The 22,829-nt window shown below is 37.7% G+C and overlaps 1 protein-coding gene across 1 annotated transcript; it reads left to right on the plus strand.

Moving 5' to 3' along the window:
• Positions 1 to 429: 429 nt before the first annotated feature.
• LOC121383131 lies at positions 430 to 2,942 on the plus strand. Its single transcript, XM_041512937.1, has 2 exons — positions 430 to 491; positions 2,535 to 2,942. The coding sequence occupies exons 1-2, from the start codon at positions 486 to 488 to the stop codon at positions 2,856 to 2,858; spliced, it is 330 nt and encodes a 109-aa protein (XP_041368871.1). The 5' UTR covers positions 430 to 485; the 3' UTR covers positions 2,859 to 2,942.
• Positions 2,943 to 22,829: the final 19,887 nt, after the last annotated feature.

A 22,829-nucleotide genomic window follows, 5' to 3' on the forward strand; every position in this document is an offset into this window, starting at 1 on the left:
GGATTTGAATGGGTTACAGGATATTCATATTTAAAAAATAAGACTAAAATGCAGCATTTGACAACTTTTGTTTTCACTAGCCGTTGGGCATGGTATTATTAGTTATTTACTAGCCCAACATTTAATATCACTAGCCATGGGAGTGGCGCTACCATAATCTAGAAGCTCTGTCAGCAAGAGAAGGACGCGGAAGACGAATATATGCATACTGCTCTGAATACCAGACAAGTTCACGACAGAGTAACAAACTAACGCTAACTTCCCTCTGCGTTTCATTATTAATTAAGAACCAGTGCGGCGAGCGCGCGTTGCGCTTAACGCGTGCTGGGCGTTACATGTTTGATGTGTTCCGTTCGGCGTGTATAACGGTTTATTTCTGCTCTCAGGTGACGACACGAATTGAAGACGAGGAAGAGGTGCAACGTCACAGACTCTTACCACCGCTGACCGGCTTTCCGTGTACAAACATTACCGAAACGCAGGGCATGACCGTAAGTTATCTGCATATGGCCACAAAGCCCCAAGTCCATGCATGGCGAAGCCGGCGGGGGAGGGCGGTGGGTGGGTTGGTTGGGAGAAGGAGACTTTAGACCCCCAATACTTCTGAATAAAAAATATTAGTAGTAGTAAATCTTAAGGCGGAGATGAATTTTTCTTGTACAATGCAGGAAATTACATTTCAAGATATCTAGTTTTTTAAATTTTAGCAGAGAGCATACCCCGAACCACCTAGAAATTTCGCTTTGCGCCCTCGATCTTTGTCGCCCCCCCCCCCCCCTATCCCCTCACAATGTTGACTTGCTTCCGCCCTGCCTGCAATTACACTGCTGTTATACCTGTCTGAGGGCGGGACTTAGTTCAGTGGTATAGCGCTCGTCTGATGCGCTGTCGATCTGGGATCAATCCCCATCAGTGGCCCATTGGGCTAATTCTCATTCCAGCCAGTGCACTGTCTGTGGGATGGTGCATATAAAAGACCTCTTGCTACTAATGGACAAATTTAGCGGGTTTCCTCTCTAAGACTATGTCAAAATTACCAAATGTTTGACATCCATTAGCCGATGATTAATAAGTCAATGTGCTTTAACGGTGTTATTAAACAGAAAGAAAGAAAGAAATGTTTTATTTAACGACGCACTCAACACATTTTATTTACGGTTATATGGTGTCTCTTTCCGATTAGCAGCACGGGATCTTTTATTTGCGCTTCCCACAGGCAGGATAGCACAAACCATGGCCTTTGTTGAACCAGTTATGGATCACTGGTCGGTGCAAGTGGTTTACACCTACGCATTGAGCTTTGCGGAGCACTCACTCAAGGTCTGGAGTCGGTATCTGGATTAAAAAGCCATGCCTCGACTGGGATCCGAACCCAGTACCTACCAGCCTGTAGACCGATGGCGTAACCATGACGCCGGTGGTGTTATTAAACAAAACAAAACAAACTTTAACTTTTCTTGCACGTGTAATTGTTCCCTTCTACCTTCATGTACTAGATGTAGTTATCAATACATACAGCGCTCGCCTGATGCGCAAGATCTGGGATCGATTCCCTTCGGTGGGCCCATTGGGATATTTCTCGTTCCAGCCAGTGCCCCAGAATTGGTGCAGAAAAGGCAATGGTTAAAAGCCCACACGGTGGACAAAGATTCCCTTCCTAATACAACACTAACCCTACGTTTGACGTTAAATACCATTACATTGATCAGTTTTGGGTTATTGTTGCATTAGAACGGGAATCGTTGCCTACACGGTGGTAGGCAGCAATTTTGTGTTTTCGCTATATAGTTATCTCTGGCTGTGAGAGCGTCATAACCGTCCAATTGTCCGACCAACTCTAGAACGGCAAAATACTCGGACTATACTATTAGTAAGTCTATGAATTGTTTTAATGAATCTTTGCCTGAGAGAAACATACCTTGAAAAGGACAATCCGTTGTATAGCTCTTTCTCCAAAGATATTGGTTTAAGCAAACACCCACTACAGGGACGGCACAGTGTAAAACATAGTCGTACGGCTCGTGGTTGCCAGACTCGCCTTTCAAATTACTTGTCAGGACATTTTCACAGATATAGCAAATATAACACACACACACACACACACACACACACACACACACACACGTGGTACGGCCATGTCGTACCCATTTGAAAAGTTGTACGGCCATGGCCATGGTCTGCGCCGCCCCTGCACTAAACCTGGCCGGAGTACACCCATTTTACATTAACAACGGGCTGGAATGACCACAAAACAGTATTCAATGTTAACAAGTTACACATATTTGCAAACTACATGCCCTCCAATGCAATCGCATTGTCTATGAGTCATGTTATGTGGAAACTATATAACACTGCACCCCACCCCCACCGCTCCCGGCTAAACCAGTACAATGAGGCCGGTATCTAGAAAAACAACAACAAACCACAAAACCCCGTTATTAGCCTGCCTTAAACACTATATTGTATCGGAAGCTATGAGTCATCTCCATGACTATGTCAGGGTTTTGTTAGGTGATTTTACTTTTTGTTTTCAGATCGCCCAAATGCTCCACCTATACTACGATCGACTGTCCACTGCATCCGTGTTTCTGGAGCAGGTCGAGTCCGAGTTCAGCCCGTACAAGAATGACGTGGCGTGCGTGCAGCGGTCCGTCGTCGGACTCCTCTGTCAACTGGCATTGACCTTGACACACTTGAAGGAGACTTTGCCGAACTCCGCGAGTCGCGAAGCGATGCCCGAGATATACCGGACCCTACCGAACACGGCCAGTCAAGACATCCGTAATTTTCTCATTTCTCGAGATCTATCAAAACTTGTAAACTCAATGAAAACTGATATTGGACGATTTGTGAAATAAGTCATAGTAAGCCTATATGTGCATATTTACCATCAGTTGACACCCAATACATACATATACATATATATATATATATATATATATATATATATATATATATATATATATATACATATACATTGATATTTTATGGGGTGTCGTTAAATGGGGTGTTAAATGGGGTGTCGTTAAATATCCAATCATTTATTCATTCATTCATTCATGCCATCATGTGCTATTTCAGAAGAGTAACAAGCCAGAATCAGTGGCGGACCGAAGTGGGGAGGGGGAAGTTTAGGGGTTTAACCCCCTTTAGCTGTCAACTGAAAAAAGGAAAAAAAAAAAAAAAAAAAAAAAAAAAAAAAAAGAAAAGAAAGAAAGAAGAGTTTAACTTTAACCGGCACCAAACACATAGCCCTTCGTTGATGGATGCACACAGTGCAATGTAACATTCATGTGTGCTTGATACTCTGTCTTTGTTGGTTTTGCTGGTGCTATAGCAGTCTGACAGCCTGACTTATTAAGCTTAACGCCCCCCTCTTTTTCACAATCGTAGATTCGCCACAGGGGAGAGAAAGGGGCAGACAGGGCTGGGAGTTGATGACGTGTCCAGTTGGAAACAGCAATCATGTTAAACAGCAAGAACCACATCCACAATACCGATTAGGTTAATATTTGTTTTTGTAATACAAGACAAAACCTGACAGTTTCATAGGTCATGCCTCCCCCCACTTTCCCCATACTCTGTTTAGAAGCCGAGGGGCGGGAGTTAGCTCAGTCGACTGAGCTTTCGCTTGAGGTACACGATCGAACCACCTCGGTGGATCTATTCCACTGATTTGTTGTTTTTTCCTCGTTCCAACGAGTGCACCACAATTGGTCAAATATCGTGGTATGTGAATTCCTGTCTGTGGGAAAGTGCATATAAAAGATCGCTTGCTGCCAATGAAAAAATCCAACCCAAAACCCCTGTAACGGGTTTCCTCTGATGACTACGTGTCAGAATTACCAAATGTTTGACATACAATAGCCGATGATTAATTAATCAAAGTGCTCTAGTGGTGTCGTTAAACAAAACAAACGTTAACTGTTCAGAAGCTGGAAATACAGTATTTTAACACCTGTAATTAAAAAATATATATATATATATATATATATATATATATATATATATATATATATATATCAGGGGAGCATTCCTCCGACCCCCCCCCCCCCAAAAAAAAAAAAAAAACCCACCACTATCCCCAGCAACAGGTCCGGTCCCTTAGATACATGTATTTTCATCTTGGAGACAATCCAGTTTCAAATATAGTCAGCAGGTCTTGAGTTGAAGAGTATAAATTGTTACGGCAGCAGATGATATGTAGACTGCAGGGAGTTACAGTAATAACGGAAGGAAAAAAGTGTTTTATTTAACGACGCACTCAGCACATTTTATTTTCGGTTATATGGACGTCAGACCATACAGATATTGAGAGAGGAAACCCGCTGTCGCCACTTCATGGGCTACTCTTTTCGATTAGCAGCAAGGGATCTTTTATATGCACCATCCCACAGACAGAATAGTACATACCACGGTCTTTGTTACACCAGTTGTGGAGTACTGGCTGGAACGAGAAATAGCCCAATGGGTCCACCGACGGGGATCGATCTTAGACCGAGCGCGCATCCAGCGAACGCTTTACCACTGGGCTACATCCAGTAATAACGTGTCTGCCACGGAGAAACTTCCATTGTTGTGGCACGACAGGAAAGAGAAAATGATTGGATTTATTGTTTATTTATTTATTACATTTTTTAAATTTATTTTGGTCTTAAAACTGTGCTTCTTTTTTAAATTTATTTTTAATTCATGTTTGTTGTAAATAATTGAATACTTGTTTTAAATTGTTGATAAGCATAGTAATATGTAAACATAGGCGTTGGGAGATTTCGGTAACTGCAGGGGCCAGTCTGCTGGAGGGGTCAGTTATTAAATGTGAGGCCATATAGGCCTACACTATATGGTCGTAATTTCTAACAGCATTGAGAATTATGATCTACATTCTTGTGAAAATCAAATCCACATTTAATCACCTTTCAGCGGGGGGGGGGGGGGGGGGGGGGGGGGGGAGCATTCCCTGGCACCTCTAGTTTCAGAGTAGGGGGCTGTGCCTCCAAGAGCCCCAAGCTTTCAACGCTTATGTTAATTACACAATTTATAGAAGCATTTGATAATTAATTGTTCTGCAGAATGTAGCAATGTTGACAATGGTACTATTTTATTTCATGTCTGTCTGTCTGTCTGTCTCTGTGTCCACATATTTATTTATTGTTATGTGTTTGTTTGTTAGTTTACTTTTGATTGTAGCCTACATGAAATAGCATTCAATATGAAAATTTGCCATGGTAGAAAAACGGAGTCTGTAGGTTGCAGGAGTTATCTCCCCTCATCACTAAATAACACTTCTTATTTTTTCGTCCGTTTAAAATCGGGATTCTATGAATGTTGAGTGAAATACTATGTATTATAAAATGATCACATGAGCGTGTGTACGACAAACAGAAAGAAAGAAAGAAACGTTTTATTTAACGACGCACTCAACACATTGTATTTACGGTTATATGGCGTCAAACATATGGTTAAGGACCACACAGATATTGAGAGAGGAAACCCACTGTCGCCACTTCATGGGCTACTCTTTTCGATTAGCAGAAAGGGATCTTTTATATGCACCATCCCACAGACAGGGTAGTACATACCACGGCCTTTCATATACCAGTCGTGGTGCACTGGATGGAACGAGAAATAGCCCAAATGGCCCCCCGACGAGGATCGATCCCACACCGACCGCGCATCGAGTAAGCGCTGTACCACTGGGCTACGTCTACAAACAGATGTACGTTGAAATCGTGGTGTATGTGTGTGTTTGGTTCCTCCACCCCCTCCCGTTTTCCGTATTTGTGTGTGCGTGTGCGCACGCGCGTGTGTGTGTTTATGTGTATGCCCCCCCCCACCCCCCCCCACACACACACACACACACACCGCATCCAGAGTAAGCCACCGATCTTATCGGAGGTCGGACTTTGGATGGGCGTGTTCGAAACCCTAGTGGTATATGAGCACGTTAAACTAGCTCTCTATCTATCTATCTATCTATCTATCTATCTATCTATGTGTATGTGTGTGTGTGTGCGGTTTTTATTTATTTTTTAAATAACTCCTATATATTTAGTTATTTGACATATTAAATACTATCTATATATCATAATTTTCAGACGCAGTCTAAATTGGCAACGAATACGAATATACAACAAGTAAATGTAGGTATTCGTTAAAATGTGACAACATTATTATGTATCACCCTATGGGCTCTATATGTAACACAATATTTGTGACAAGTATGACTATTTTCTCTCTTAAGATAGCAGTATTATTGTATTCATAGTAATGGCATAGTAAACCTTAAACATTGAAACATTAGACCATTAGACATTAATATTACTGTTACATGTTGCAATAATTACATGTATTATTTATTTATTTATTATTAATAAAATATGTTATATAATATTGTGTTAGCTGTTTTTGTCTTGTCTTTGCATAAGGGATCAAAAGGTTTAATGCCAGAGGCGGATCTAGGGGACACTTGGTAATGTCGGTAGGTGACGGTTGGGTGGCAGGTGGGGTTGGGGGTTGGTGGGGGTTGGTGGGGGTTGGTCGGGGGCGTTAGTACCTACAGCATCCTCCATTTAGTTTACATGACAGTAGCAAATTATTAGTTTAATGTTTGTTATACTTCGAACTTTGCAATACCATGTTTACCCAACAACATATGTTTTAACCTATACATTATTACTTTTCGTCAGTAAAAGACAATGCATACAATTTTGATTTCGTATTTATCTCGCACATAAATCGGTAAGGCTTATAGTCATTGGTCAACCATAGAAGCTCATCATCACACATCATCACAGGCATCGGAAGTTGGGGAATGGAAGAAAGGGCAAATGCCCCCACCCCAGATTAATTGTAATGCAATGTCCACATGATAATCAAATGAATACATTTGGAAATTCTTGTCGGCTTTCATTAAAAATTCGTAGCCCAGTGGCAAAGCGCTGTCGGTTTGGGATCGATCCCCGTCAGTGGGCCCATTGGGCTATTTCTCGTTCCAGCCAGTGCGCCACGACTGGTGCATCAAAGGCCGTGGTATGTGCTAGCCTGTCTGAGGGATGGTGCATATAAAAGATCCCTTGCTGCTAATCGAAAAGAGTAGCCCATGAAGTGGCGACAGCAGGTTTCCTCTCTCAATATCTGAATGAACCGTAACCATATGTCTGACGCCATATAACCGTAAATAAAATGTGTTGAGTGCGTCGTTAAACAAAATATTTCTTTCTTTCTTTCATTAAAACCCATTGGCTCGAAATCATCCGTTATCGGATATGTTTTACAGACGACAAATGGATGTGATAAACGGACCGTTAACGGATATATGTGTCACTAGTTAAATGTGTTACAGAAGTAAATTTTGTATTACATATATATATATATATATATATATATATATATATATATATATGAACAGATGATGAATGCCAAGGTCAGGAACCACCCCGTCACACTTCGGGAATGTCTTTCCGCATCTATTGTCCACTACATGATCAAGCAAAATCAGTACCGGAATGAAACGGATAAATCTGATCGCTGCCTACTTATTCACTGGAGAAAACATAAATGAATGTAGTAGGTTATTCATAAAAAAATTACTTTTCGGAAGTAAAGCTTACGGCTTACCTAGTTGATCTTGTAGGTCTACCCTAAAGTTAAAGTATAAAGTACTGGAGCGCATCTGCTATTGGATGTCAAACATTTGATAATTTTGACCCTTAAATCATCAGAGGAAACCCGCTACATTGTTTCCTAATGCAGCAAGAGATCTTTTATATGCACTTTCCCACAGACAGGATAACACATACCACGGCCTTTGTCCAGTTGTGGTGCACTTGTTGGAACGAGAGAGAATAATAAGCAGAATGGATCCACCATAAGCTATTGAGATAAAAGAAAACAGAAATATATAAGAAAGAAGTGTCATGGGACGTAACTCGTGCAGGTATAGACTTATCAGAAGTCGACAAAACTGTAGTGTGTATTTGTAGTATAATAATATATGTTATATTATGTGTTATGTTATGCTTCTACTGAGAATTGTTAATATTTAATTTCGTTTTGAAAAGGTCAAATTTACTCAGAATACTTTCTGAAAGGACTTTATGCAGTTTGGAATATGAACTTATCAATCCTTGTATTTATTTGTAATGCTTGTATTACACACTTAAACACACACACAAACACACAGTTAACAATATTGTATTTCACATTCACAATGAAACGTACTACGTGATATTCCTTTCCACAATAATAATGTTACAAAATATGAAGAGAAAACGTTAACGTCAAAAACAAATGAAGTCTATAAATAATGGCGTTGCCGTATATATCCCGCTCCCCCCTCCCACCCCAACCCATAACTTATTCACCTGAGATAGCTGCATCGAAACATCGACCCTCCTCGGAGGACCCACTCTCTCTGGGACCCACTCTCCCTGGGGGGTTTTCACGTTCCAGCCGGTGCGATTGATATACTAAAGGCCGTGATTTGTGGGGGTTTTCTGTGTGTGGAAAAGTACATTTAAAAGATTTCTTGGAAATTTGTTTAGAGTTTTCTCTAACACTACATGTCAGAATGTTCAAATGTTTGACATGCCACAGCCGATCAATGTGATCTAGTGTGACGTTAAACAAAACAAATTTCAACTTTACTTAGCCATAAAAAGGAAAGGAAAGTTTTTAGTAACGCGAACCCCCTCTGTGAACCTATTCTTTGATATTGTTCACGTTCCAACCAGTGCATCACGACTGATATATCAAAGGCCATGGTATGTTCTGTTTTGTGTGTGTGGAAAAGTACATTTTATAAGATTCCTTATGTTAAAACAAATGTAGAGGGTTTCCTGTAGGCTAAGACTACTATCAGCCGATGATTAATAAATCGATGAGTTCGAATGTGTTGTTAAACAATACAAAGTTTAACTTTACTTAGTCATAAAAGGAAATGAATTTTTTCTTAACACCTGCGCATTTTTTAGTCATAAAAGTGACGTACCGGAAGTTAGAAAAATACTATACTGATATATTAATTGGAGAGTCATGAATAACTAAACAACTAAACGAATCAATCGATGGATGAAAGAAATAATGGATGAATGAATGAATAAATGAATGGATGGATAGATGAATGGGTGAATTAATTAATGCATTGATAGATAGATGGATGAATGGATGATTGGATGGATGAATAAATGAATTAATGAATGGATGGATGGATGAATAAATGAAAGGATGAATGGAATGATGGATGGATGAATAAATGAATGGATGGATTAGTGAAAAAATTAATTGGTAGATCGATGGAAGAATGTACGAACGAATGAGCGATAAAAAACCCAACCCAATAACAACAACAAACAAACAAACAAACAAACAACAAGAAAAACAACAACCTGAATGTTAAAACAAACCCCGGCAGGAACAAAACTGAGTGTGAAACAGTGGTACTGGAATATTAAAACACGAACCATACAATCAATACATCGACGTTATGAAACTAAACAAATAAAACACAGAGCTGTGACGTTGGAGAATTATTCTTCCAAACACATTTATTTTCACAGAGGTCAGAGATAATTTCGTTGGATCAAAGAGAATATCATCATTTATAAATATACACTAAAAATGTCAAGATATATTTACGATTTATACTGAACAAGAAAAAGAAACGCTAACATTCTTTAATTTATTTTAAATTATTCAGATTAAATCTCAGTTAGTGTCAATTAAACGTATTGGGCCGAATTTACGAAGCATGTTTTTCTTAAACGCAGGTATTTAATAATTGACAATACAGACAGACAGACAGACAGACAGACACATTCTTTATTTACGTATCAACTTGTGTACAGATTAAAATGAAAAAAAAAACCCCCACAGTAATAGTACAATAATACAGTAATACAAACACACAAGCCACTCATACGGAGTTATGAGAGACTTTAAAACTATTACAAGACTATCAAAATATTTTAAAAGTATTGTTTTAACAAAAAGTAAAACTGAAAGCCATAAAATATGTATTACAAAATGTGTAAAATATGTAAAAAAAAGAAGAAAAAAAAAAGAAAAAAAAAAAAAAGAAATTGGTGACGTATAATAAAATGGCAACTTTTGGCTGGGTTTTGTTTTAACAATAACCGAGTGGCTTAAAAGTAATGTCATTTTTTCTTTATCTAAAATGTTATTAAAGTTTACTACAGAAGCTACTGCCTTTTAAAAAAAGATCTACTCTAATGCCTTCATAAAGAGTGTAACTACAATATTTAATTCGCGTTTCTTTTGTTGTTAGGTGTATTTCAGATACAACAATCAGCGTTAGTGATATATGTAAAACATATTATTTAACTTGCATTTATAGATCAATAAATAATAGTATTGTGAAAGTGCTAGTTATGCAGGGACACCAAATATCTACCATAACGCCTCCTTTAAATATTAATATTAACCATAACCTCTCCTTTAAATATCAATTTTTACCATAACCCCTCCTTTAAATATCAATATTTAACATAACGCCTTCTTTAAATATCAATATTTACCATAACGCCTCGTTTAAATATCAATATTTACCATAACGCCTCGTTTAAATATCAATATTTACCATAACGCCTCGTTTAAATATCAATATTTACCATAACCCCTTCTTTAATTATCAATATTTACCATAACGCCTCGTTTAAATATCAATATTTACCATAACCCCTTCTTTAATTATCAATATTTACCATAACGCCTCGTTTAAATATCAATATTTACCATAACCCCTTCTTTAATTATCAATATTTACCATAACGCCTCGTTTAAAACAGCAGCTGAGTGCTTGATTTAGGTGCTTGCGTCGTAGGATCGAACCACCTCGGTGGATCCATTCAACTGATTGTTTTTTTCTCTCGTTCCAACCAGTTCACCACAACTGGTCAGAGGCTGTGGTATGTACTTTCCTTTATGTGGGAAAGTGCGTATAAAAATCCTTGCTGCATTAGGACAAATGTAGCGGGTTTCCTCTGATGACTACGTGTCATTTTATAAGATTCCTTAGATTAAAACAAATGTAAAGGGTTTTCTGTAGACTAAGACTACTTGTCAGAATTACCAAATGTTAGACATCCAATAGCCGATGAGTCATTAATCAATGTGCTATAGTGGTGTCGTTAAACAAAACAAACTTCCTTTAAAATAGCAAAAGTAGATTATTTATGTTTTCTTAACATGAAAAAAGGAACAGTCTAAGTCTTATTACGAAGTAATGATGAACTAATAATTAGGAAAATATATGATTAATTATTTCGCTTTAAAAGAAACAAATTATGTTTCTGTTTTCCTATGCGCGTTGTGTACTATGTTAAACTACAAAACAACAATAAAATCCAAGCAAACAAACAAAAAACAAAAGAAAAATACAAAGAAAAAACTCATTATCTATCCACCGAAAGCAGAAAGGTATGTAATGAAATGTTTCGTTATTGCCATACTACTATCCTTTTGTACTTTCAATTACGTGTTGGTATGTTTTATTCTTTTAACTGCGGAACTTAAACCATGTGTTGGCATGTTTTATCCTTCTACCTGCGGAAGTTACATCATGTATTAGCAATATAAGTTTCATATCGAAATTTCCAAGTTGCTCTTGGAGCAGGCGTATTATATATATATATATATATATATATATATATATATATATATATATATATATATATATATATATACAGACGAACCTGTGTCTAACGGTCAACCAAAGGAACCTGGCAAACGTCGCTGTTATATATAGGTGGCCGTTAGACCAGCCTCGACTGTATACTAAATGTAGACTATGGCAGAGAACAGTTAAAAAGAGGGACGTAGCTCAGTAGTAATACGCTCGCCTGATGCGCTGTCGGTCTGGGATCAACCTTTGTCAGTGGGCCTATCGTTCTAGCCAGTGCACCAAGACTGATGTATCAAAGGCCGTGGTACGTGTTATCATGTCTGTGATGTGAGGTGGTGTATATAAAAGATCACTTGCTACTAATGGAAACATGTAGAGGATGTTTCTTTGATTAAATATTTGACATGCGGTCCCGGGCTGCGAACCCAGTACCTACTAGCCTTATGTCCGATGTCTTAACCACAACACCACCGAGGCCAATTAACTTACACCTATTTACCGAAAGCAGAAACGTAAGTAATGAACTGTTTGCTAACAAGAGCATTGTATGTTCTATCCGTGTGTATTTTCAACTGTGGGGGCGAGATGTAGCCCAGTGGTAAAGCGCTCACTTAATATGCGATTGGTTTGGGATCGATCCCCGTAGGGTGGCCCATTGGGCTATTTCTCGTTTCAGCCAGTGCACCACGACTGGTACATCAAAGGCCGTGGTATGTTCTATCCTGTCTATGGGATGGTGCATATAAAAGATCCCTTGCTGCTAATCGAAAAGAGTAGCCCATGAAGTGGCGACAGCAGGTTTCCTCTCTCAATATCTGAATGAACTGTAACCATATGTCTGACGCCATATAACCGTAAATAAAATGTGTTGAGTGCGTCGTTAAATAAAACATGTCTTTCTTTCTTTCATTAAAACCCATTGGCTCGAAATCATCCGTTATCGGATATGTTTTACAGACGACAAATGGATGCGATAAACGGACCGTTAACGGATATATGTGTCACTAGTTGAATAACAGTGTTACAGAAGGAAATTTTGTAATTATATATATATATATATATATATATATATATATATATATATATATATATATATATATAGATATAGATATATATATATATATGAACAGATGATGAATTCCAAGGTCAGGAACCACCCCGTCACACTTCGGGAATGTCTTTCCGCATCTATTGTCCACTACATGATCAAGCAAAATCAGTACCGGAATGAAACGGATAAATCTGATCGCTGCCTACTTATTCACTGGAGAAAACATAAATGAATGTAGCAGGTTACTCATAAAAAAATTACTTGTCGGAAGTAAAGCTTACGGTTTATCTAGTTGATCTTGTAGGCCTACCCTAAAGTTAAAGTTTAGAGTACTGGAGCGCATTGATTTATTAATCATCGGCTATTGGATGTCAAACATTTGATAATTCTGACTCTAAGATCATCAGAGGAAATCCGCGAGGAACGAGAGAAAATAATAAGCTGAATGGATCCACCATAAGCTATTGAGATAAAGAAAACAAATATATATAAGAAAGAAGTTTCATGGGACGTAACTCGTGCAGGTATAGACTTATCAGAAGTCGACACTACTGTATTGTGTATTTGTAGTATAATAATGTATATTATATTATGTGTTATGTTATGCTTCTACTGAGAATTATTAATATTTAATTTCGTTTTGAAAAGGTCAAATTTACTCAGAATACTTTCTGAAAGGACTTTATGCAGTTTGGAATATGAACTTATAAATCCTTGTATTTATTTGTAATGCTTGTATTTATCACATTGGACGTCAAACTTCATTCTGACACTGTTTTTAGAGGAAACACACACAACAGGCAGGATAGCACACCATGGCCAGTATTGAGCCTTGCGGAGCACTCACTCAGGGTTTTGTCGATTCACATTCACAATGAAACGCCACTACGTAAACACACACACAAACACACAGTTATATTCCTTTCATTCACAATGAAATACTATGTTACAAAATAATGTTACAAAATATGAAGAGAAAACGTTAACGTTAAAAACAAGTGAAGTCTATAAATAATGGCGTTGCCGTATATATGCCCCCCCCCCCCCCCTACACACACACACTTCCACCCACCCATAACTTAGTCATCTGAGATAGCTGGATCGAAACATCGACCCACTCTCTGTGTTTTTTTCCCCACGTTCCAGCCAGTGCGACTGATATACTAAAAGCCGTGATTTGTGTTTTTTCTGTGTGTGGAAAAATACATTTAAAAGATTTCTTGGAAATTTGTTTAAAGTTTTTCTCTAACACTACATGCCAGAATTTTCTAATGTTTAACATCCCACAACCGATCAATGTGATCTAGTGTGACGTTAAACAAAACAAACTTCAACTTTACTTAGTCATAAAAAGGAAAGGAACGTTTGTCGCAACATCGAACCCCCTCTGTGGACCTATTCTTTGATATTTTTCACGTTCCAACCTGTGCCTCACGACTGATATATCAAAGGCCATGGTATGTTCTGTTCCGTGTGTGTGGAAAAGTACATTTTATAAGATTCCTTATGTTAAAACAAATGTAGAGGGTTTTCTGTAGGCTAAGACTACTATCAGCTGATGATTAATAAATCGATGAGTTCGAATGTGTCGTTAAACAATACAAAGTTTAACTTTACTTAGTCATAAAAGGAAAGAAAAGTTTTCTTAACACCTGCGCATTTTTAGTCATAAAAGTGACGTACCGGAAGTTAGAAAAATACTATATTGATATATTAATTGGAGAGTCATGAATAACTGAACAACTACACGAATCAATCAATGGATGAAAGAAATAATGGATGAATGAATGGATGAATGAATGGATGTATGGATAGATGGATGGATGAATTAATTTATGCATTGATAGATAGATGGATGATTGGATGGATGAATAAATGAATGGATGGATGGATGAATAAATGAAAGGATGAATGGAATGATGGATGGATGAATAAATGAATGGATGGATTAGTGAAAAAATTAATTGGTAGATCGATGGAAGAATGTACGAACGAATGAGCGATAAAAAAAAACCCAACCCAATACTAACAAGAAACAAACAAACAAACAAACAAACAACAAGAAAAACAACAACCTGAATGTTAAAACAAACCCCGGCAGGAACAAAACTGGGTGTGAAACAGTGGTACTGGAATATTAAAACACGAACCATACAATCAATACCATCGACGTTATGAAACTAAACAAATAAAACACAGAGCTGTGATGTTGGAGAATTATTCTTCCAAACACATTTATTTTCACAGAGGTCAGAGATAATTTCGTTGGATCAAAGAGAATATCATCATTTATAAATATACACTAAACATGTCAAGATATATTTACGATTTATACTGAACAAGAAAAAGAAACGCTAACATTCTTTAATTTATTTTAAATTATTCAGATTAAATCTCAGTTAGTGTTAATTAAACGTATTGGGCCGAATTTACGAAGCATGTTTTTCTTAAACGCAGGTATTTAATAATTGACAGTACAGACAGACATACAGACAGACAGACAGACAGACAGACAGACACATTCCTTATTTACGTCTCACCTTGTGTACAGATTAAAATGAAAAAAACAACAACCCAGTAATAGTACAATAATACAGCAATACAAACACACAAGCCACTCATACGGAGTTATGAGAGACTTTAAAACTATTACAAGACTATCAAAATATTTTAAAAGTATTGTTTTAACAAAAAGTAAAACTGAAAGCCATAAAATATGTATTACAGAACAGAACAGAATTTATTTACACTCTGGCCGTTCAGCAACGGCATAGGAGGGCTACATAATATAAAGGAACATATATATATATACATGAAGAATTTGGGATTTACAATATAAATGTATATATGTACACACATTCACTTCACAATATACACATGACAAGATGGTGGTTGACAATATATGCAGTAAATAAGTTATTTTCCAGTATAAACAGTACAATCCTTAAATACTGTTAGTTTGGTTGCATTTTGAGCGTTTAAAGATATTAGTAATAACATTTATTAATTTTGATAAATTCTTTAATACATTGATTCGTTTACTGTTCATGACTTGTTTGAATTTGAAAGTGTTTGGTCGTGTATAATAATATGGATGTAGAAATTGGACCCTGGAATCATGAAAATATTTACAGACGGAAATATAATGGTATTCGTCACCAATGTCTATTTCATCACATAGGTTACAAAGCCTGTCTTTCTTAGGTATGTTATTCCAGCGTCCAGTTTCAATAGGCAAATAGTGATTAGATAATCTGAATTTCAAAATAATTGTCCACATCTTTTCAGGGATAATAGTAAAATATTTTTCTAGACTGAGGTGTTCCTTGTAATATCTGTATGTAGTGCCTTTCGATGAGAGTTCTATTTCGTTACTCCATATTTGTAAATACTGGTCATATTGTCTATTTTATATTTGTTGAGAGAGGACCTTAACTGATACAAAAGATTGGGAAAGCCAGACATCGCTCATTCCTAAATTATTCAGGATATTTTTTACTGTAGTGATCCAGCTATAATTGGTATTATTGCTAAGATGGTCTAATAACATTGCTCTATATAATAAGAAAGATAGTTTAGATTGTTTCCCCGATACAATTCGTGCCCAGTAACAGACCATTCGTCTGTATATAGTTAGCTCGATAGGCATTCTCCCCAGCTCTCCATATAACATAAATAGTGGTGTCGATTTTTTTACTGGTAAAATATGTCTGAAAAAATGTATTTGGACAGCGTTTAAGATATCAGTTTTCTCATGTCCCCAAATTTCGCACCCATGTAGTAAAACTGGAAGGATCATCGAGTCGAACATTTTAAGTTTACAGTCGATTGACAGAAAATGTTCTTTGGCTTTTTCAAGTACAAAATACATTGCTTTGGTAGCTTGTTGTTTAAGTCTCATCTTTGTAATTCGGAAGTTATTTTTATTAGTAAATGTAATTCCTAGATATTTATACTCTTTGATGTTTTCTAAAGCAGTGTTTCCTATCTTGAAAATATGTCTGTAGTCTTTAGCTGTACCGTTAAAAATAATTACCTTCGTTTTAGTGATATTAATTTTAAGTTTCCATGTCTTGCAATATTCATAAAAGGTGTGTAACGTATGCTGTAGGTCAGATGCAGTTGTTGCTAAGAGGGCTGTATCATCAGCATATAGCAGACAGATAAGTTGAAGACCAACGTCAATTGGGTTTTCGGGATTATCTGGGATAGGGGAAAGCCCTTCACATCCATGATTGAATAAGTAGTCTTCTAAATCATTTAAATATAAAGAAAATAAAACAGGTGATAAATTTTCGCCTTGCCGGATACCGTTGTTGCATGGAAATAGCCCGGAGTGTTGGTTGTTTACATATATAAGTGATTTAAGGCCTTGGTACATCTGGTGTATGATTCTAAAGAATTTGCCGTTTATATTATTATATAATAACTTTTGCCATAGGCTAGTTCGTGAAACCATGTCGAAAGCTTTCTGAAAATCAACAAACGCGCAGTACAACTTCTTTTTTCTTTTATTCAAGATATCTATCAAATTATGTAAGGTGAATATGTGGTCTGTTGTGGAGTAGCCTTTACGAAAAGCAGCCTGGACTTCACTCATGATATTATTTTCTTCAATAAATATATTTAAACGGTTATTGAGTATAGATGTAAAATACAAAATGTGTAAAAAAAAAAAGAAAGCAAAAAGAAAAGAAAAGAAATTGGTTACGTATAAGAAAATGGCTGGTTTTTTTAAAACAATAATCGTGTGGCTTAAAAATAATGTAATTTTTTCTTTATCTGAAATGTTATTAAAGTTTACTACAGAAGCTACTGCCTTTTAAAAAAAGATCTACTCTAATGCCTTCATAAAAAGTGTAATTACAAGATTTAATTCGCGTTTCTTTTGTTGTTAGGTATATTTCAGATACAACAATCAGTGTTAGTGATAAATGTAAAACATATTATTTAACTTGCCCCAGATAAATAAATAATAGTATTGTCAAATTGCTAGTTATGCAGGGACACCAAACATCTACCATAACGCCTCTTTTAAATATTAATATTTACCATAACGCCTCCTTTAAATATCAAAATTTACCATAACGCCTTCTTTAAAAATAAATATTTAACATAACGCCTTAATATTTACCATAACGTCTTCTTTAAATATCAACATTTAACAACGCCTCCTTTAAATATCAATATTTAACATAACGCCTCGTTTAAATATCAATATTTACCATAACCCCTTCTTTAATTATCAATATTTACCATAACGCCTCCTTTAAATATCAATATTTACTATAACGCCACGTTTCAAACAGCGGCTGTGTGATTGATTTAGGTGCTTGCGTCGTAGGATCGAACCACCTCGGTGGATCTATTCAACTGATTGTTTTTTTCTCGTTCCAACCAGTTCACCACAACTGGTCAGAGGCCGTGGTATGTACTTTCCTTTTTGTGGGAAAGTGCGTATAAAAATCCTTGCTGCATTAGGACAAATGTAGCGGGTTTCCTCTGATGACTACGTGTCATTTTATAAGATTTCTTAGATTAAAACAAATGTAAAGGGTTTTCTGTAGACTAAGACTACTTGTCAGAATTACCAAATGTTAGACATCCAATAGCCGATGAGTCATTAATCAATGTGCTCTAGTGGTGTCGTTAAATAAAACAAACTTACTTTAAAATAGCAAAAGTAGATTATTTATGTTTTCTTAACATGAAAAAAAGGAACAGTCTAAGTCTTATTAAGAAGTAATGATGAACTAATAATTAGGAAAATATATGATTAATTATTTCGCTTTAAAAGAAACAAATTATGTTTCTGTTTTGCTATGCGCGTTGTGTACTATGTTAAACTACAAAACAACAATAAAATCCAAGCAAACAAACAAAAAACAAAAGAAAAATACAAAGAAAAAACTCATTATCTATCCACCGAAAGCAGAAAGGTATGTAACGAAATGTTTCGTTATTGCCATACTACTATCCTTTTGTACTTTCAATTACGTGTTGGTATGTCTTATTCTTTTAACTGCGGAACTTAAACCATGTGTTGGCATGTTTTATCCTTCTACCTGCGGAAGTTACATCATGTATTAGCAATATAAGTTTCATATCGAAATTTCCAAGTTGCTCTTGGAGCAGGCGTATATATATATATATATATATATATATATATATATATATATATATATATATATATATATATATATATATATATACAGACGAACCTATATATAACGGTCAACCAAAGGGACCCGGCAAAAGTCGCCGTTATATATAGGTGGCCGTTAGACCAGTCTCGACTGTATACTAAATGTAGGCTATGGCAGAGAACAGTTAAAAAGAGGAGGGACGTAGCCCAGTAGTAATACGCTCGCCTGATGCGCTGTCGGTCTGGGATCAACCCTTGTCAGTGGGCCTATCGTTCTAGCCAGTGCACCAAGACTGATGTATCAAAGGCCGTGGTACGTGTTATCATGTCTGTGATGTGAGGTGGTGTATTAATGGGGGGAAATGTAGCGGGTGTCCTCTCTAAGATTATTTGCCAAAATTACCAAATGTTTGACATCAAATAAGCGATGATTAATAAATCAAGGTGCTCTAGTGGTGTATTTAAACAAAAAACACTTTAACAAACCTTTTTTCAACTGTGCGTTTTGTCTTTCGAAGACGGAACCTATATATAATGTAGGTTTCGCTTAGGAAATTAAAGGTTTATTTGGCACAATTATCGCCCTATGAGATGACCTATGTATTGCCCACAAATGTCGCAATTTAATCCAGTAGGCTATAACAGAGACAAGTCAGAAGAAAAAAAAATCAGTTCGTTTAAACAGGGCCGTACCCTGATGAAAATCCTAGGGGAGGGGGCACTATTTTTTATAAACAAATGAAACCCTGAGATGTGTATGCTATTTCTGGAGTAAAACAAAGTGAGATTCTCAGGAGGGCAACTGCTCCCCCCTGCCCACCCCCCGGAGGGTACGACCCTGTTAAAGGTACTGTCCCGAGTTTGCTTTCATTGTAAAATTCCTGCAACTGACAAAGCCTTTTTGGTGACTAAAATTACATATTAAAGATATTTTCTTGTTTAGAATATCAGTATCTGTATAAACAAGATGTTTGTTGTTGTCCTAATGTTTGTAGTAGCCCAAACAGGATTTAACCTACCAATAATTTAGTACGTACGAAACAACACACAAAAACAAACATATATTAAAAAGGAAAATAAAAAACAGACTACTACAAACACACACAACCGCAAACACATTAGGCATATACAGACACTGATATTCCAAACAAGAAATTTTATTTGATATTTGATATTAGTCACTTTACAGCAGAGCAATACTAAATAGCAATACAATAGTTAGAAGGCGAAGTGTCTCAATTTGTTTTTTAGTAGAGAAAACCCATCTTATTATATCGGCTGGACCTGGCCTGGTGCTTCTAAAACTTTTAGAGTCTAAGCTCGGGCACTTACGGATTATGCACTCGCGACTAGAACATGGTGGCCTTTGGCCCTCCCCTGCACTCGTACACCCCCCCCCCCCCCCCCCCCAATTTGGACGGCCCACCTTAAACACCATATAAACTCAACCGTTGGAGTTGGCACGCCACGGCCCCCTAGCAACAGCCCCCACTAAAGAACCCACCTAGGAGATATGCATTGCCGGGGGAGGGGGGGGGGGGCTGTGCGGGCTGGCCTCATGCCTAAACTGGGATAGGAATGCCATGGGCCTCGCTCTTCCCGATTGCTCCATCCACGGAGCAGTGACCCTAAGCACTCGACCGATGATTATGCACTCCAACTTGGGAGCAGGGGGAGGGACGGGACCCGGAAGCACTCAATCTAACCCTAACTTAACTCTAAATATTAAAACACAACGGCGGGTCCCGCTCAGCCTGCCTCCCACCGTTGGAGCAGCGATCCTTAGCACTCGGCCGTCGATTATGCACTCCACACGAGGGGTGGTGGGGCGTAATACCCGGCGGATCATCACGGGCTCCTGACATAAAACTCCCCAAAATATTGACAGTGAGACCAGTGGACATCTTACCTAATGTATATATGTAATAAATGTTTAATACTGGCCATTAATGTTTATTCATGCATTATTATTATTATTATTATTATTATATATGCACTAATCATGTTGTTTACCCTTTATTTCTAGCACATAGAAACCTTAATAGCAACTGGACATGGGGAATGGGAACTCTATTTACCTGCCCATATCCAATGAAGGTTCAGGCACGCTGATCACGGATCCAGCCTCTGACATAGCCAGTGGGTGGTTCCGGGGCAGGAGGGGCAATTGGACATACCACTTCCTAATGTTTTGGTGGCCTTTATAAAGAGTGGATGAAGTCGCCTTACGTAACTGCTTCGCCATCATCCTCTTATAACCCCGATAGGGATCGAAATTAGCAAACAACCATTGGCCTCAATGGTTTAGCCAAACATATAGCTAATCCCCCTCCCTAATTACCTCCCCAATTACCTACAAATAAAGGTTTCTTCATGATTTCACGTGTTTTTCACTGTAGCACTCTGCACTTTATTTTGGTATGTAAGATCATGCTTATTCCAGCTAAAACCACAAGGTGAGTCATAACATGCGTTCCTGAATAACCAGATCGGGAAAAAACCAACAGCGTCAAAATAAGTAAGTTATATTATCTTTTCTCTGAATGAAAGTGTTTGAAAGGAAAACCGATAATTAATTACTAATAGTACTAGGGCGGGCAAAATTTTCTAATCTTGACTCCACGTTTACAGCATCACTAGCCGGGGTACCTGGGTGGGGGTCCACAACAAACTTAAGACGGTACAGGATTTACGTATTATGACATAAACATGACTGCTACCTAAAATTGTATTATATGTAACGCTTAGCATATTTTAACCAAAACGAACACTATAAGTATACCCTTCAAATTAGCTAGCTAGGTTAGTATACCCCCCCCCCCCCCTTCTCCTTGTCTTTCATTATAAGCAAAGGATAGGGTGGGGAGGGGTGGCTTTGAAAGCCGTTGGATATCCATAGAATAAAGAAAGAGAGAAATGTTTTATTTAACGATGCACTCAACACATTTTATTTACGGTTATATGGCGTCAGACATATGGTTAAGGACCACACAGATTTTGAGAGGAAATCCGCCGTCGCCACTACATGGGCTACTCTTTCTATTAGCAGCAAGGGATCTTTTATTTGCGCTTCCCACAGGCAGGATAGCACAACCCATGGCCTTTGTTGAACCAGTTATGGATCACTGGTCGGTGCAAGTGGTTTACACCTACCCATTGAGCCTTGCGGAGCACTCACTCAGGGTTTGGAGTCGGTATCTGGATTAAACATCCCATGCCTCGACTGGTATCCGAACCCAGTACCTACCAGCCTGTACACCGATGACCTACCACGACGCCACCGAGGCCGGTCCATAGAATAGGGATTTAAGACATTAGGAACAACCTTAACACCAACTAGGGACAACAAACACACGGCATGCACGTAATCTGCATCATCTCTACATAGGCTGCATTGGTCTAATAACAGTGCATCCGCCCACATACTAAAACAATAATGACCCAGTACGTATTTAATATGGAGTAGGGTAAAAGAAAACCGGCTCCGAGTACACAATTGTAATGCACCTTGAGGGAGCTGGACAAAAGAATACCGGCTCCCTCTATCCAAACCCCAAATTCCTTGCTGCTGGCGGAGGCACCAAGGGCACAAGAACGGGAGAGATAGAAGAGAAGTACAACATATGGAGCAGATAGCGCCAAGAGACGGAACCCAGAGAAACACCAGGATTCGCCGACCTTACCTCCTAGACACACACAATGGCGAACAATCAGACACTTTCCGACAGGTGGCGCTCGTGCACTATACACCATTCCGGTTTCTAAATTTGTATTGTCGTAACACACCGATCGGTATACCCATTATATTATTCCCGACCTAATTGTGAGCATGTATGTGACTGAAGAGTATAACGGCTAAAAATTAAAGTAAATAATAAAAATCTACGAAATTCCGCAATTGGTGGTTAAAAAAGAAAAATGGAAGAAAAAAAAAGAACAACAACAAAATGATGTTCAGTCATATCGTCACATATCGTGGGTTTTCCCCA

Source organism: Gigantopelta aegis, chromosome 10 (assembly GCF_016097555.1).
Source record: "Gigantopelta aegis isolate Gae_Host chromosome 10, Gae_host_genome, whole genome shotgun sequence".
Lineage (NCBI taxonomy): Eukaryota > Metazoa > Mollusca > Gastropoda > Neomphalida > Peltospiridae > Gigantopelta > Gigantopelta aegis.